This window comes from Lactuca saligna, chromosome 1 (assembly GCF_052625555.1).
Source record: "Lactuca saligna cultivar CGN05327 chromosome 1, ASM5262555v1, whole genome shotgun sequence".
Taxonomy (NCBI): domain Eukaryota; kingdom Viridiplantae; phylum Streptophyta; class Magnoliopsida; order Asterales; family Asteraceae; genus Lactuca; species Lactuca saligna.
In genome coordinates this window covers 8,896,399-8,907,748 of record NC_136417.1, presented here as the reverse complement: position 1 = coordinate 8,907,748, position 11,350 = coordinate 8,896,399, and the positions used below count along the sequence as shown (strand labels likewise).

Genomic DNA, 11,350 nt, shown 5'->3' with positions numbered 1-11,350 from the left:
GGATCTTCGGGATCTCGGGACTCGCTTCGGGACTCGGGAATATTACCGGGGCTTCGGGATGGAATCGGCACGCAAATCGAGGCAAAAGATGAGAGAAAATGAGGAATTTGTAAAAGAAAACTCGGCTGCTTCGGACCTCATTTTATAGTTGCTGAACCTCGCAAGTACGCGGGGCGTACGCCAGTACGCGGGGCGTATTGCCTCAGAAACGTAAGCGCTTGCGTCATCCGAAGCCACTTGCTGCGATGTTGACATTTTCGGAGTACGCGGGGCGTACTCACTTACGTGGCGCGTAAGTCGGATAAGATCTGTGACTCGCCTTCGGATAATGCTTCCGAAAAATAATTATAAATTAATTAATAAACTTCGGAAATTCATATCTTCTTCATACGAACTCCGTTTTCGACGTTCTTTATATCCACGGAAAGGTGAGACTACGATTTACAACTTTCGTTTAGACTCCGTCGGCTAATTTTGAATTTATTTTTTATTGTTTATTTTTAATAGGCCGGGACAGAAAATTTCGTTATAAATTCATAACTTCTTCGTTCGACGTCCGTTCCCGCCTAACTTTTTATCGTTTTGATACTAACAACAAGATCTTCGATTCTCGTTTAGATCACTAAGGCTAAATATCGCTCTAACGTAAATTCATATTTTACGTCACTCGGCGTTGTGCCGGTTCTGTCTCGAAACTTCGACATGTCATAACTTCTTCGTTATAACTCGGATTTTGGCATTCCTTATATCTCCGGAATCCTTGTTTCGACCACTACAACTTTATGTAAAGATGTCAGACTTATCTCACACTTAAATTTTGATGCTTATTTTATTCTTAATTCATTAAATTATAAAAATCAAGAAAATAAACACATAAATCACATAATTCACATAATTCACAAATAATACATTCTTATTATTTCAAATTGAGTTACAGAGGTTAACCTAGACTATTACATTGCTAAAAATGGCAAGCCTAGAAACACGGGCGTTACAATATCTCCAAAGGAAAAGCGTAAAAAAAATGATAGATAGGACTCTCTGGACCTCTTAAGATCCAGATTTAAGAAGAACTCCACCTTGGGACCTCATATACTTCGAATCCAAGCTAAAGAAGGCATAAGAAGACCCTAGAATCAAGTAGATCACCAAATACACGAGAATGAGCATAGATTTATACCTTTAACGGCCTCTTCTGATTAAATGGTTGAAGATCTGAGCTCCTTAGCCGACCTAGCTCTTCTTTCTTGCAAAATCACACTAGAAATGATGAGAATGGCTTCATATCTCACTCACAATGCTCTCAGGTCCTCTGGTGCACTCAAGGGTGAAGGTGGCCGCAAATGAGGGCCATAAGGTCCCTTAAATAGGGCACAGGCCCGGGGATTTAGGGTTTCTGTCCACAACGCGGACTCATTGAGTTGACCTTCTGACTCGTCGAGTGCATTCATTAAATCCAGTCAGCAATCGCGATCCTGCTCGACGAGTCTAAGCGCCAACTCGTCGAGTCCCTCTTCTTGCCACAAACAAAATGATTAAATGATGATACCTGGAATTTCGGGTGTTACACGTATGCTGGGCGTACCAAGGGATACGTTATACGTACGTGGCCAGCTCCCCAAATTTGGTCAATCACATAGTATGCCCCGCGCACATAAGGAGTATGCCCCTCGTACTCACGGAGTCAACTCAGTTGACTTTGACCTGGATTTTTACAAGGGTTTGACCTAGGGGTATTTTAGGTATTACCCATACGCTGAGATTGTGTCATTGAATTTATTAAGGTGATTGGTAGAGTTGATCACGGCATGCCATTCAGTTTGCTTATCTGTCTATGAGTTGAGTTTTCTCACTATATCCATGGGTCGAAGGCACCAATGTCGACCCATTACTTGTTATGTGGAATGCTAGTTATCTCTGTGATACTTGTATGAAAGACTAGGATCCGACCCCTAACAATTGTATGAAAAGAAGGATTTGGCCCAGGCACTTGTGTGTACGACCGGGATTTGGCCGTTGGCATTGCAAGGAAAGACCATGGGGATAGCCCATGGCACTTGTATGTTTTGGTATGTGGTATTTTGAAGAATTCACTAAGCTTTGTGTGTACAGTTTATGTTTATGGTTTCAGGTACTTCCGGTTCGAAATGGAAGAGCCCAACGTGATGACACATCATCCTCCCCTCATGATTTCGGCATTCTGAATAATTGTACTGTGATGTTTTGAATATTATGACTTGATATTGATTTTGAATAATTAATGAATGATTTGATGGACTTTAAAATGAAAAGTTTTATTACTATTTTCGGGACGTTACAATTTTATTGGAAAGGAAGATGCACAATTGTAGTTGATAAATATATATAAAAAAAAATGAAAGATGATCCAAAACTTACCTTTAAGTATATATCCAACATGCATGGAAAAGTTGATGTCGCTTTTTTTTTTTTGGACGTACGAAGCTGCAAATGCCAACTAAATCATGATGAAAATAGTGTCTTTTTACAACTTTAACAAATTTAATTGTATAATGAAAAAAAAGAGTTTGAATGATGTTTTTTTAGGCCATAGGTAAAAAATTATTAACCTTTTTATTCGAAAAATAAATAAAAAAAAACTACCATCGAACCATGTTTTCCATAACACAAACGAAGAAGAAAAAATGTTGTGCAATATTTTGATTTTATTTTATTAATCAACATCTCACGTAACACAACCATTTAGGGTTTTTATTCAATTTTGATTTGTTCCATTGATGAAACTCGCTATTTAGGGTTTTGTCTCATTATCTCAATCTTTTGAAATGCCCCAATTGGATGACTATGTAAGTACTCTTGCAACATGACCTCGACTCTATGTTAATTTGTGATTGTTTCTTTGCCAAAGTTAGTGCTATGTACCATCAACCGGATATGTTGTGAATTACGTAGGTTGTTTTTTCATCAAGTTATCTTTTAGAGCTACCAGAGTTAGACAATTTTCGAGAAACTCCAGGTGTTTTCTTTTACAAGTTTTCAGATATATTACTACACGAAATGTGTGATTGGAGCAATACATTAATGGAAATTCAAATTTTTACAAACTAAAATACTTTTTTATAAAGATATAATATACTTCCTCTGATAATTTGTTACATGAAATCATCATGAGAGAACATTGAATGGTTGAGCCTCTCGAGCAACTTTAATGAAAACATCTTCAAGAGTTGTGTCTGCAAGCCCCCATGCCTGAACAACAAACCTCCTTTTAGCATTCTCAACAGCACGAAATACATCTGCTATTTTGATGGCTTCTTTTGGCAATTCAAACTTTTGTGTCCCTGATATTTCGTATATCTTTTTAGCATTTGGCGAGAGACCTTTTACAAGGTTTTCTACATCTGCCTCGTGATTTGAGGATGTTGTCATTGTGAACACGTATGAACCTCCATATCTACCTTTCAACTGTTTTCATGCAAATTTAAGATAGTAAGATTCACTAATTAAAAAACACTTGTATTTTCACCATTTTTATTTTATCAGTAATGATTAACCATTATACTTTCTTTTACCGTTTTAACCCGAATTTGATATTAATGGGCAAAATACCTCTTTAGGGTTTCCAACACACTGCAAGCTTCCATCTACAAAAATCCCTAACCGATCACAGAGATGCTCTGCTTCCTCCATAGAATGTGCTAATCATTTTCATCACCCATATAAATTACATTTGAATGAGAACAGGTTGTAAATTGTTTGGCATATGCAATGACCGGACTGGGACAAAATTTGCAATTTTTTGTCACATTCGTTCTCAATCTGTTACGTGGAAAAGATGTGAATGCCCTTTGGAAAGTGTATTAGAGTCAGAGAATTACTGGTGAGAATAATCGCACGGTTTTGTTTAGCTCGCTTGACAACATTCCATAAATTGTTTCTTGAAGCTGGGTCAAGCCCAGTACTGGGCTCATCCATGTATACTACCTTTGGATCTCCGATTAATGAAATGGCAACACTCAGTCTCCTCTTCATTCCTCCACTGTACTTCCCGGATTGCTTGTCTGCAACCCCACCATTGAATAGATTTACACTTCTTAGAGATTCTTCAACTGCCTAAAACAATGAAATTTACATGTAAATGAGTTCCAAAATCTCAACATTTAGAAATAAAGAACTTCATTAAATGCAAGTTTATTAGCAAGAAAATCGTCTAGAAGGCCCACATGACACGACATTGGAACAATGTCCGACAAAAAATAGCTCTCGATCTCTTGTCTATGTAAAAGGTGTGATGCCCTTCTCATCAACATCATTGAAAATATTTCTAGAAACTGTTTGGTCTTGTCCCATGTAACAAATGTAGCCAAAGTGAATTCCAACTTACTTGTGTCAAGGCGGTGCCTTTAAGGTTCTTAAGTCTTCCATAAAAAAGAAGATGCTCCCTACCTGTTAGCGTTTCCCAGAGCAGGCTATATAACAAAACTTAGTATTAAGAAAGCATATAAATTTTTATAACCAACATAATTAGTAAAACTGGGCGTCGTTTTTTTTTTCATGGAGAAATGACATTGAAAAAACAACAGATTTGGGAAAATGGAAGGAAATAATATATGATGGAAATTTGTAAAAAGTTGGGAATTAATGGGAAGCATCATATTCGTGACTTTCTCTATTAAGTTATTCTTTTTGTAAGTCTAAAAAGATTAATGGACTAAGTATTGTATCCATCATGACTAAAGGAAACAACACCTTAATAATTTCTAGAGGGATTTTAGTACTTACTCATGTTGAGGACAGACACCCATGTTGGCATAAATCCCATCCATGTCTGTTCTTATATCCAGGCCATGTACATATGCTGTGCCAGAGCTTGGCTTAACTAGCCCAATCATCTGTGAACAACAAATCGCTCTTCTTAGTTGGGTTAAATGCGAAAATAGCAACATATTATTTTTTATTTGTTAGTTACAGCATCCTACTTTATTCTTATATTAACACATTTTATTTTGAAAATTCAACCCAATAACAACGATGTCATTCAAATACAAAGCAACTTTCACTACTCTAATTGGGTAGATTTTTCGGAGTACAATGCCCTGATAAGAAAAAGAAAAAATGAAATACAATGACCCTTCCTCGATAACAGAAAATGCACCCAACTGTTTGGTATTCAAACAAACAAGAGCAAATTATGAATTAAGAATGAAAGATGCTTTTGCACTAACCATATTAATGAATGAGGTTTTGCCAGCACCATTTGGACCAAGCATACCAAAGCACTCCCCTTGAGATAATGCAAGTGTCAACCCTCTAACTGCAATCTTCTTGGGGTTTCCATCACTTCCCGGATACACCTTTTTGAGTTTATCACAGACAATTGCATGGTTCGTGTCTTGTTCAACTAGTATCTGCTCGACCTTCTCTCTCTGATAGAGCATGGAAGGGGACATAATTGGTATTTATCAAAGCTTAGATAAAATGAATGTTGAACAATCTATTCTCATAATTATACATTAGGCCTAAAACAGGTTTCTGTGACCGAATTTGACACAATAATTTAGAAGACTAAATAAAAGTTATCAACTGTAAGAATTAGAGCAAAGGTATGTTGAACAATATATACCCATAATTTTACAGTGTAGAAATTGTACACTGGTGTAATAAAGCATACCATATACTTTGCACACATTTTCTACAAAAAAAAGTTATTCTTCCGGCAAGTCTCGCTTCTCGAGCATCATGTGATATGTAAATCATGTACACAATGGCCTAGGTGAATGATATAAGACCTTAGCCAGTGCCAAAAGTATCACAATCCACATTGGAACATAAACTCTCACACCTAGGCTACAAAGACTGGGACCTTCAACTTTTCTGCAAAGAAACCACCCTGAAAGCAAATGTGCTATGCTTGGTGTCTATGGGCACTATTTCCAGATAACAATAAAACACAATTGCAACTAATAGTAGATACTTTATACACCATCTTTCTTTAAGAAAGGTTAATGGAAACTTATTATATGACTAATGCACCTATGCTACCAAAAAGTCCAAAGAATCAAGATAAACCAATATCTTTTTTATTTTTACTTACCATTTTTAAACTAATTATAACTAAGTAAAGATGCAATACTTGCCTCTTGGACAACATCAGGTTTCTCCAACTCTAGGTATAGTTTTGAACCCTTCCTTTGTAAACTAGGCTTCCTGAATGACGATGCGGGCTTCCTGAATGAAGAAGATGGCTTATTTTTGAACTTTTCCAAGAAAAAAAGTGGACCTCTCTGGGCACCACTTCCCGATGTTAAAACGTGGTCAATATAGTACGCGATAAAGAAAACCACCACCCATTCCACAAGCATCATTATTAGCACTCGACCCATCCCATTATGCTCGTTAGTTAAATCTCCCCAACGTATTCCATGAGTCCCCATATAGTTTCCCGTAAAAGCATATTGTGAAAAATCATATAATCCACGGTAAAGAGAAAACCCCGGGTATAACTCCATCACAACAATCCAATGTTCTAAAAAAGTAGATGTATATTTAGACAAATAGCATGTGATCAGAAATATATATATATATACACACACACACACACACACACACACACACACACGCAAGTTCTTTTGACTTGAGAAGTCCTAATCCGTTCATCATTTTTCACAACCAAAACCACCAACGGAATCTTGGACAAGCGATTAAGGCAAATCCATGGTGAGGTGATTATGAGTTCGCAAGTTCATATAAGTATTGATTGTGCATACATGCACATTTCTAAAATGAATAAAAAAATTGACAAATTTTTTTTAGCCTAAATATGATTTAGACGCACCATTCAAAGAAGATTGATGTTTTTATTTTTGAAAACTGATGAACGAATTAGGAGTTCTCACACTTTTTTTTTTATATATGACTGAGTTATTGTGAGAACTAGAAAAAGCGTTTGAACTTGTGAACTCATAATCAACTCATCGTTTTTCAACACAAAAAACACCAATCTTGTCCAAATGGTGCGTCTAAGCCATATCTAGGCTAAAAAAAATTGACAATTTTTTTTCTTTTTTATTTTTGAAATTTGCATGTATGCACAATCAACAGTTATACGAACTATTGATGAGCACAATCAACAATCATATGGACTACGTATGTGCACATTTAGCAACAATATGGATTGTTGATGAGCAATCAACAGTCCATATCACTGCTGATTTTGCTCATCAACAGTATGTACAACTGTTGATTGTGTTCAACAATACATATATATAGGGTCCGGTTCCGGTTATGACTCTTTTTAAAATGACGACTCACCTTAAAAAAATTGAAAAAAAAATCTAAAATAAATATAAATTAAAAAATCAAACATAGTACTATGTAGGAGAGGGAAAAAAATTGAAAAAGTGTCATTTTTGTGATCAATGATTACACTTTTATGATTCATGATTTAATTTTAATGATGAAAAAAATTTGGAAAAAAACAAAAATTGGATTATTAAAACTGAAGCATGGATCATTTTTATGATCAATGATTCAACTTTTATGATTCATGATTCAATTTTAATGATGCAAAAAAAATTTCCAATTTTTTTTTTCCGGATATAATACTATGCTAGATTTTATAATTTGTATTTTTTTAGATTATTTTTCAATTTTTTTAAGGTGTCTATCACTTTAAAAAGAGTTTTCACCACAATTGCAACTGTCAAATTTCAACGCCACTATATATGAATTCAAAAACATTTGTGCACTATATGCCCCTAGGTCGTACTGGTTCCGGCTGGTATCTTGTAGAAAACATGCAAGGGTTCGTGCCTTAATTAGTAGCGTGCACTTTAAGAGTCTCAATAATTCAATTGTGATTGGGCACCTTGTGGGCACTAGGCTTTTATGCCAGCCACCTAGCGGGTCGTTGGATACCTGACATACATCTCAAATGACAAATAACTCTTTTTTGTCTGGGGCCTGGTGAAGTCTGCTTAGGGTTTCCGAAAGATTAAGTTTATTTTGCTATCAAACATCTGTGCAAAATGATCTGATCATCAAGACTACATTATTTGTATCTTCACTTACTTGGAAATGATGTGGCTTCAAGGAAGAACTGGAAGAATCCTGCTCCCACGAGACCGGTTGCAAAAACAATAATGTACCCGACAACTGTCATTATCATGTCGATACAAGTCATAAACCAGATGTATCTCTATCATTCTTAGAAGAAACATTAAGAGCCCATTTCTTATGTAGGACATGTTGTTTGTCATAAATTAATTGCAACTTTTTGTTGCACCCAAAAAGATGAAACAAGGTGGGATAGGGACTCTCTATCTTAAAGATCTCTCGTACAACTTTTTGATGCTTGTCAAGTCGTGTAACAAACACAGCTTAAGCAACTCCAACAGTCATGGAAAATATGATAACAAACCTGCAGCAGTCTTCACATTAGAGAAGAGAGCAGCTGCTAGAAACGCCAGAGAAATTTGTAAGTTGATGTAGATGAAAAAGAACACAAACTGGATGCTGTAGTCATTCAATGTGAAGAACTTTAACCCTGTAATGAATTGAAGGGCATTAGCTAAGTAAATTAAAATAATCAAAATAAAAAGTTTAATTCAGTGTTGGCTGATTTGTACCTACAACTGAGCCAAAGACCACGAAACAGAACATGTAAACCAAAGATATGGCAAGGAAGTATGCGTAAGAAATCATCCAATAAGGACCATCCCCAAGTCCATGCATTTTCATCATGATTCTTAAGTTTTGTTGTTTCTCATAAACCAGAGCTGTTAGTACAATCTGCAACAAGTATATTAATTTATTCATGTTGAATTGTGCCAGGTATGCAGTGGAATGGGACTTGGACTCACGTCAATTGGACAAAAAGTGAAATTTTTTAGTCCAATTAAAAATGGTGGAATAAGGTGAGATTTAGTCAAATATCAGGCAGATGAAAACAAATAGCAAAGAAATTTCTCAAGTCATGGGATATATGAGTTATTATGATCAGTGAGTTTTTGGAAAAGAATGAACAGAAACAATATGCAAATTTAAAATTTTACTTACAGGGAATAGTTGCAAGATGACCCATGTAAAGAATAATGGTCCAAGGAGAGAAGAGAAGTCCAGCCTGCGTAGTGTTTCAGGTTTCGGCATCTCTTTTACGAAATCAAACAACATTTGTGTAGAAGGTCCAAGCAGAAGTTGTAGGAAAGCATTTGAAACCTATATGCATAAATTGGAAATGTTTAGAGGCATTATATATGAAACTATGGGAACAGCAAAGAACATGATAAAACACTAATCAGAACCATAACGTGACCAAAAAATTAAAAGTTCTGTGTAGAATAAGAATTATATATATATATATATATATATATATATATATATATATATATATATATATATATATGAATGCTGCAAAATTTAGAATGTATACCCAATTTATTGAGCGAGGAACCCGGACAAGTCCTATGGGAATATTTCCTGAATCATTCTTATAGGTAGAGTTGTACCATACTATCACATCATAACTACTGACATTGGAATTCAAGAAATCATAGCCTGTGGAAATGTTTGAATAAAAAAATAAAATCAAAGCTTAAATCATTTACTTAGTAAGCAATAAACTATGTGTGGATCGACCGACCTGCTAATATCTCATTTATTTTCTTCTCTGAGTTTCCCCTCTTGTATCCCGCATACAGCTCATTGTTAATATCAAAAGACCTGTTGCGCCATAAATGTTGACCTTGGACACATCTAATTTCTACATTAAAAATACAAGATCAGTTACAAAATAAGCTCTTAACTACAAACCACTTTCGTCTCTTGTTGATAATCTAAGCTACTAGCTAGAAATACAAGTATCGTTAGGGTTCAACACACACACACACACAGAAAAATAAGATGCGAACAAAAGAAAGAACTAACACCAATTAACGCCATCGAAATAATTCATACCTTTCTCCACTTTCGTAGACCCCACTGGGACTGAAATAGAAAAAGTGGAGTTGGCTTGGCACTGAGATTGCACATAGTAGACTGGAAGACTCGAGAAGAAAGCAGGCTCAAGAATGTTGGATACCGGAGTCTCCGAAGCTGACCCCTGATATGTTCCAAACAAATCATAAATTCTGAATATAATATTCATTACATACATATGAATGATTCTGCTTGCAAAATGTGATGATAGGTAGTAACTAACCAATACAACATCAGCCAGACCGTTGGATGAGTTAAAATTGGATGAACCTGGGAACATATTTCTAGCCAAATCTGTCAAATTAATATACATTAAGCAGAAATTTATATTGATAAGGATCGATGTATATACAGAACATTGACATGAATAAGGGTATGCAAGAGATAGAGTCAACATACTCTCTCCAAGGGATTGGTTATTTCCAGTCATAAGTACAGTTGTAGGGCAGCTGGAAGGTGTACTTGTGCAGGAGTCATCAGGAAAATCTCCAAATGAAAGCAAATGATCAGTTCTCACTGCTCGATACTGTGGAGCTGGTACTTGTAATAATGGAGGCCATTCAGGTGGACTAGGAATGGAACACGTAGCCACTTGGTCCAAATCTGAGTATTCAATCCCACACACTCTCTCGCATTCACCATCCCCATCTTTATCAATACAAGTGCAACCACATTTTAAAGAGGGTTTATCTAGTTCGATGTTCACTAAATATTGTAGTGCTACAAGTAACAAACAGAGGAAGACTGGGAATAATATGAGCCTCACATTTGTCTTGAAATTCCTTCTCTGGTTCGAAGAAAAATGGAATAACAAGACTTTAAAACTAGCATTCGTATCGACATCAGATCAAAATGAATGAACATTAAAAAAAAAAAATGCAAACCTGAAAGGTCAAATTTTTTCTGAACAAAGCGTTAGCCTGAGTCCAGAAACTTGAAGAACCATCTGTTGAATCCGCCATTGATGCACCTCTCTCTCTCTCTCACTAACACATAGAACGCACACCGTTAATAAGATTCAAAACAGGCGCCAAAAGAAGAATTTTGGAGAGAATAGATTTTGCTTTGGACTGTTATATGGATGCCTTTCATATGCATCATACCTATATTAGCTACAAATCTTACCGACTCCAAGTAAATTGACGGTATTGTCCTTGTGCATTGTGCTGATGTTGTGCTTAACTGGCAACTATATCTTTTATCATTTCAACCCCTGTAGTACCCGAATTTACATTACAGTCCAAAGCTCTGCTTTGACTTTACAATGGAACGTTTTTGATCCTCTTAGTACAAAAACATCTTTATTTTAGAAGTGTGAATTTCCATCATGTTTCCTTATTCTTGATGAGACAAAAAAATATCGTAATTATTTTTGTCAAATTAAATGAGTTTAAAT

General features: G+C 35.7%; 1 protein-coding gene across 1 annotated transcript; it reads right to left on the bottom strand.

The window, feature by feature from the left end:
• Positions 1 to 3,046: 3,046 nt before the first annotated feature.
• On the bottom strand, positions 3,047 to 11,012 carry LOC145047068 (ABC transporter A family member 7-like). The gene is made up of 17 exons (XM_078995332.1): positions 10,839 to 11,012; positions 10,354 to 10,741; positions 10,178 to 10,248; positions 9,934 to 10,078; positions 9,620 to 9,739; positions 9,410 to 9,534; positions 9,037 to 9,195; positions 8,607 to 8,769; positions 8,399 to 8,524; positions 8,050 to 8,133; positions 6,117 to 6,505; positions 5,205 to 5,405; positions 4,762 to 4,871; positions 4,364 to 4,448; positions 3,858 to 4,092; positions 3,589 to 3,677; positions 3,047 to 3,444 (listed from the first exon to the last, which is right to left on the bottom strand). The coding sequence occupies exons 1-17, from the start codon at positions 10,914 to 10,916 to the stop codon at positions 3,145 to 3,147; spliced, it is 2,868 nt and encodes a 955-aa protein (XP_078851458.1). The 5' UTR covers positions 10,917 to 11,012; the 3' UTR covers positions 3,047 to 3,144.
• Positions 11,013 to 11,350: the final 338 nt, after the last annotated feature.

Coding starts and splice junctions, on each gene's coding strand:
- LOC145047068 (XM_078995332.1), bottom strand. CDS start 10,916: ATGGCGGATTCAACAGATGGTTCTTCAAGTTTCTGGACTCAGGCTAAC. Junction 10,249..10,353: donor TAACCAATCCCTTGGAGAGA/GTATGTTGACTC, acceptor TTAATTTGACAG/ATTTGGCTAGAAATATGTTC. Junction 9,196..9,409: donor TTCCTCGCTCAATAAATTGG/GTATACATTCTA, acceptor TTATGCATATAG/GTTTCAAATGCTTTCCTACA.